Source organism: Coffea arabica, chromosome 5c (genome assembly GCF_036785885.1).
Source record: "Coffea arabica cultivar ET-39 chromosome 5c, Coffea Arabica ET-39 HiFi, whole genome shotgun sequence".
NCBI lineage: Eukaryota > Viridiplantae > Streptophyta > Magnoliopsida > Gentianales > Rubiaceae > Coffea > Coffea arabica.
In genome coordinates, this window is record NC_092319.1 from 44,853,340 (window position 1) to 44,857,657 (window position 4,318).

Consider the following 4,318-nt stretch of genomic DNA (forward strand, 5'->3'; position numbering starts at 1 on the left):
GCCCAGATTGTAAAACTTGGGCCAGGCCTTCTTGACTCCCTGTAAACAGGCCCTCCCTATATTTTAGGAGGATCCTTCGCTGTTTAGAACATTGCCAGCAAAGCAGACCATCCCAACCCGTTTTCTCCAATCCGGAAACGTGCTTAAAATGTATATTCAATACCTTTCTAAGCAATTTTTTTAACCTCTCTGTATAAAAGAAAGAAGGGAAGAGGGAGAAGGAGGGGCGACCGCGTTTGATCTTCACGACGTCGTTTATCCTCTCTCGCTCCTCCTTTCTCCTTTCAATTGATTTGCCTCCTTATATGATAGTATATATATATAAATTAATTGGATTAAGATTTCTTATTTGATTATAAGGAGAATTCATTTCCTGGAGAGATCTCTTATTTCTCGTCTCTTCCTTTCACGTTAAGTATTCTGAGCAAGAAACCATGTCGTACGCCTATCTATTCAAGTACATCATCATCGGAGATACTGGTAAATTCCTGTCGTTTCAACCGCAATATTCATTTGCCTGATGTTTTTTCCAGCTTTTCTTTGGCGAATTTTATTGAATTTTGTTATGTTAGATGTTTTGATCATGAGTTGAACCAATTTCTCATGCGATTTGGTCATGGATGGTGTTAATTTCATTTTTTGAAGAAATTATTGCTAAAATTTAATTTCAATGGCGGATGTCTAGTAGCTTTTGTGGGAATACAATGGTATTGCTGAAGCTATTCGTGTTTATTGTTTTGTTTTAATTTACGGAACAGTATTTGCTTTTCCTAATTAGTATTTCAATCGCTGTGAATTAAAGTTTAGCAATTGATTATGGATCTAGCTCGATTTGTTGATGTTATTTGTTCTTTTGTCATTCAACTCGGATCCATGGCAGTGTTGTTTGCATCTGATTTGCGGGTATGATAGGAGGACTAGACTTGTTCTTTTATAGGCTGAATTTAGGAGAGATTTCTGGGTTAGAGCTGGTAAAGAGTTGTGGTCATTTATCTAGTCTGGTGGAGCAAGAGTTTCAGAATGGCGATTGTGTTTAAAGGTTACCAAAAATGTCCAAGCCATGGCAGTCTTAAGCCATGTAATTTTGGTAGGATTTGAAGTATCCAATAGTTGATGCTGGAAGTGTTTAATAATGGTTCGCATAAGATTAAAAAAAAAAAAGGATTTTTTTGGAAAAGGTTAAGAAGCTAAGGTGATTGTTGACACTTACCATTGCTGTGTGCACAGAATGGTAGGACATTTAGTCATTTTGTTGGCAAAAAAAAAAGTGATTATCATGCTACTTCTATCTCTGTCACACCATAAGCTAATTTTATGATTTTAGAGCAACCATTTCTGGAAATTCGGTAATGGCTTAAACATTTTGATGTCGTGTATAGCTGTAAAGAATCGAGATGAGATTCTCCTCTCTTGTGTGGGCTTCAGTTCTGTGGATTCTGAAAAGGTTATGGTTTCTAATTCCCAACGGCTTGTCCCTACTTATGATGGTACAGGTTTGATGCAACTTTTGCATTCACCTTTTGCTATGGGTTTGGGGCACGTTTTTCAATCTGTACGAGCTAGTATATCTGACGTTATCACTTATTAAAGCTCTTTTTTTTTTTTTTGGAAGCTACCAAAAGAACTTTTAATCTTCCCTTTTTTAGAAAGATCACTTTTAGAAAGATTAGATTGAAAGATCACTTATTAAAGCTCTTTTTTTTGGAAGCTACCAAAAAGAATGTAATCTCTTTATATATATATATATATATATATATATATATTTCGCAGGGAGTAGACTGGTTGGTTGTAGGATTTAGAGGAATTAATAAATAGAAATTATTCTCAAATGTGGTTCGGCTGATGGTTTAGAAAGAATTGGACTCTGATTTCACCAATCATTTTTCACTAACTGATGCGTGAGACAATCTAGATCATCTGGTAAAACATTTAATATTATTCAGAACATAAAAGGTTTATGTCATTTGATTATTTACATCACTGGACAGAATGATGTCTATTGGGTTGTCGTTACATACTTGAACCTTATGACATGTTTGATTTATGGCCTACATTTGTGTGGCAGGAGTCGGAAAGTCATGTCTTCTGCTGCAGTTTACAGACAAAAGATTTCAGCCTGTTCATGACTTAACAATTGGAGTTGAGTTTGGTGCCAGAATGATCACAATTGACAACAAGCCAATAAAACTACAGATCTGGGACACGGTGTGTAAGAGCTATTGATGTTTCTCTTTGTTTTCTTTCTCAATTTTCTTTTGTTAATTTGAATCATCTCCTGAAAACTCCCAAGTTTATAACTACTCATGTTATAACGCAGGTAAATTTTCAAAACTATAAATAGATACAAAAGGGAATCATTGAATTTAATTGACAATTGCCTTTGCATGATATTTTCTATTGTCAGGCTGGTCAAGAATCATTCAGGTCGATTACAAGGTCTTACTACAGAGGTGCTGCTGGGGCTCTGCTTGTTTATGACATTACACGGTATACTTCTGTCTTGACATTTTAAAGTCACCACTGAAGGCTGATTCAGTATTCCTCTTAATGTTTGCCTTTTGACATTAAATGGGACCCAAGAGGATTATAATATGTTTTGAATGAAAAGCAGCGCAAATTAAACTGGTAGCCTTTTTATGTGTTGAGTTTTATATTGTCCAGATTTCACCATATGATTCCATGAGATTGGCATATTGTCTAAGAAGGCAATATCTTGGACAAAGAGTCCATTGTACTAATGCTGGATTGTATTGGGTAACTTTATAAGTGTTTATTAATGGATATGAAGAAAAATAAGGATCATGTAGAGTTCCACAAAACTGGGCAGCAAAACTACTTTTAGTCATAGTCATATCTATGCAGGTATAGAATTTTCCCGTCCGTTTCTTAGAAAGATTACATTCTTTTAAACTTCACTGTTTGTTCTGAATCTATTCGATGTTACCTTTTAATTGAAGATATGATTGTTTCTTCCGTTATCTGGATTCTTTTGTCTTGCTTGGATCTTATCATCCTAGAATTTTAATTCCTGACGACAAAGAATAATTTGATTTTTGAACTACTCAGGAGGGAAACTTTTAACCACCTTGCCAGTTGGTTGGAGGATGCCAGGCAACATGCAAATGCTAACATGACCATAATGCTCATAGGCAATAAATGTGATTTGTCTCATAGAAGGGCCGTGAGCACTGAGGAGGGCGAGCAATTTGCCAAAGAGAATGGCTTGATATTCATGGAGTGCTCTGCAAAAACTGCTCAGAATGTTGAAGAGGTGCTTTAAAATCTTTTTTATCAGTAATTAATGACTCGCAAACAACTTTCTGAAGTAGGTGACAACCTATGTTTTTATAATGATTGGGTATCCGCTCTTGTATTTGTACTGAGATTTTTACCCTTACCAGGCATTTATAAGCACTGCTTCAACCATCTACAGGAAGATTCAGGATGGAGTTTTTGATGTGTCAAATGAGGTATGCTATTCCCTATTTTTTTTTCCTGCATAATGCATGGTGGATCAAATTTTTTACAGTGTCCAATGTGCTTTCTGATTAAAAAATAAGGCTTAGGATTCTAGTAGAAAGCAGTCAATTGCTTATTAATGCACGAGTCGCGTAACCGGTTGGCATCCCGATATATAAAGCAAGATGGAGAAGCTTTTGTACTTAGCATATTCAACTGATGCATTTTATTTTTGGTGAATGCTTAATTAGCGTAAATTCTTCCGCTTTGTGGTACACGAGTAGTAGAGGACCTTTTGAAAGCTACCATTCGCGAGGCTCAGCTCCCTTGCTATTCTTATATCATCCTGTTTGAAGATTTCCAGAGATCTGAGTTAGAAGTTGAATACAAAAAAAATAATTTCTTATTTGTGGTGGTTGCTTTTCTCTGACCATGGAACATGGTTTTCTGCTTTAGGGATACACCCCTAATTTTTCTGGTTTTATGGTTTCTTTTGCAGTCTTATGGAATCAAAGTCGGATATGGTGGCATCCCAGGGCCATCAGGAGGAAGAGATGGCGCAGCTGCTCAAGGAGGTGGCTGTTGTAGTTGAAAAGGGAAATGGTCACTAATCATGTTTTATGGTTTTTTATTGTTGGGTTTATAGGTTCCAAAAGTTCAATTGTCCGTCTGCTTACTTGCTGTTTTTCGTTTTTTTCTCTGGAATTTGTTGTCTAAATCTATGAAATATGGGAAGATAATAAGTTTAAGGAATTGGTTGGTATATAGGAAATTGTTTGTTCTTGTGGAAATTTAAGTCCCAACTTTGTAAAAGTGGAAGCTTAACTCAGTTGTGAATAGAGTTATGTTGTTTTCCAAA

General features: G+C 35.9%; 1 protein-coding gene across 1 annotated transcript; it reads left to right on the top strand.

The window, feature by feature from the left end:
• The first annotated feature begins 90 nt into the window (after positions 1-90).
• Positions 91-4,318, top strand: LOC140007794 (ras-related protein RABB1c). The gene is made up of 6 exons (XM_072051122.1): positions 91-480; positions 2,066-2,205; positions 2,405-2,487; positions 3,067-3,271; positions 3,402-3,470; positions 3,959-4,318. The coding sequence occupies exons 1-6, from the start codon at positions 435-437 to the stop codon at positions 4,049-4,051; spliced, it is 636 nt and encodes a 211-aa protein (XP_071907223.1). The 5' UTR covers positions 91-434; the 3' UTR covers positions 4,052-4,318.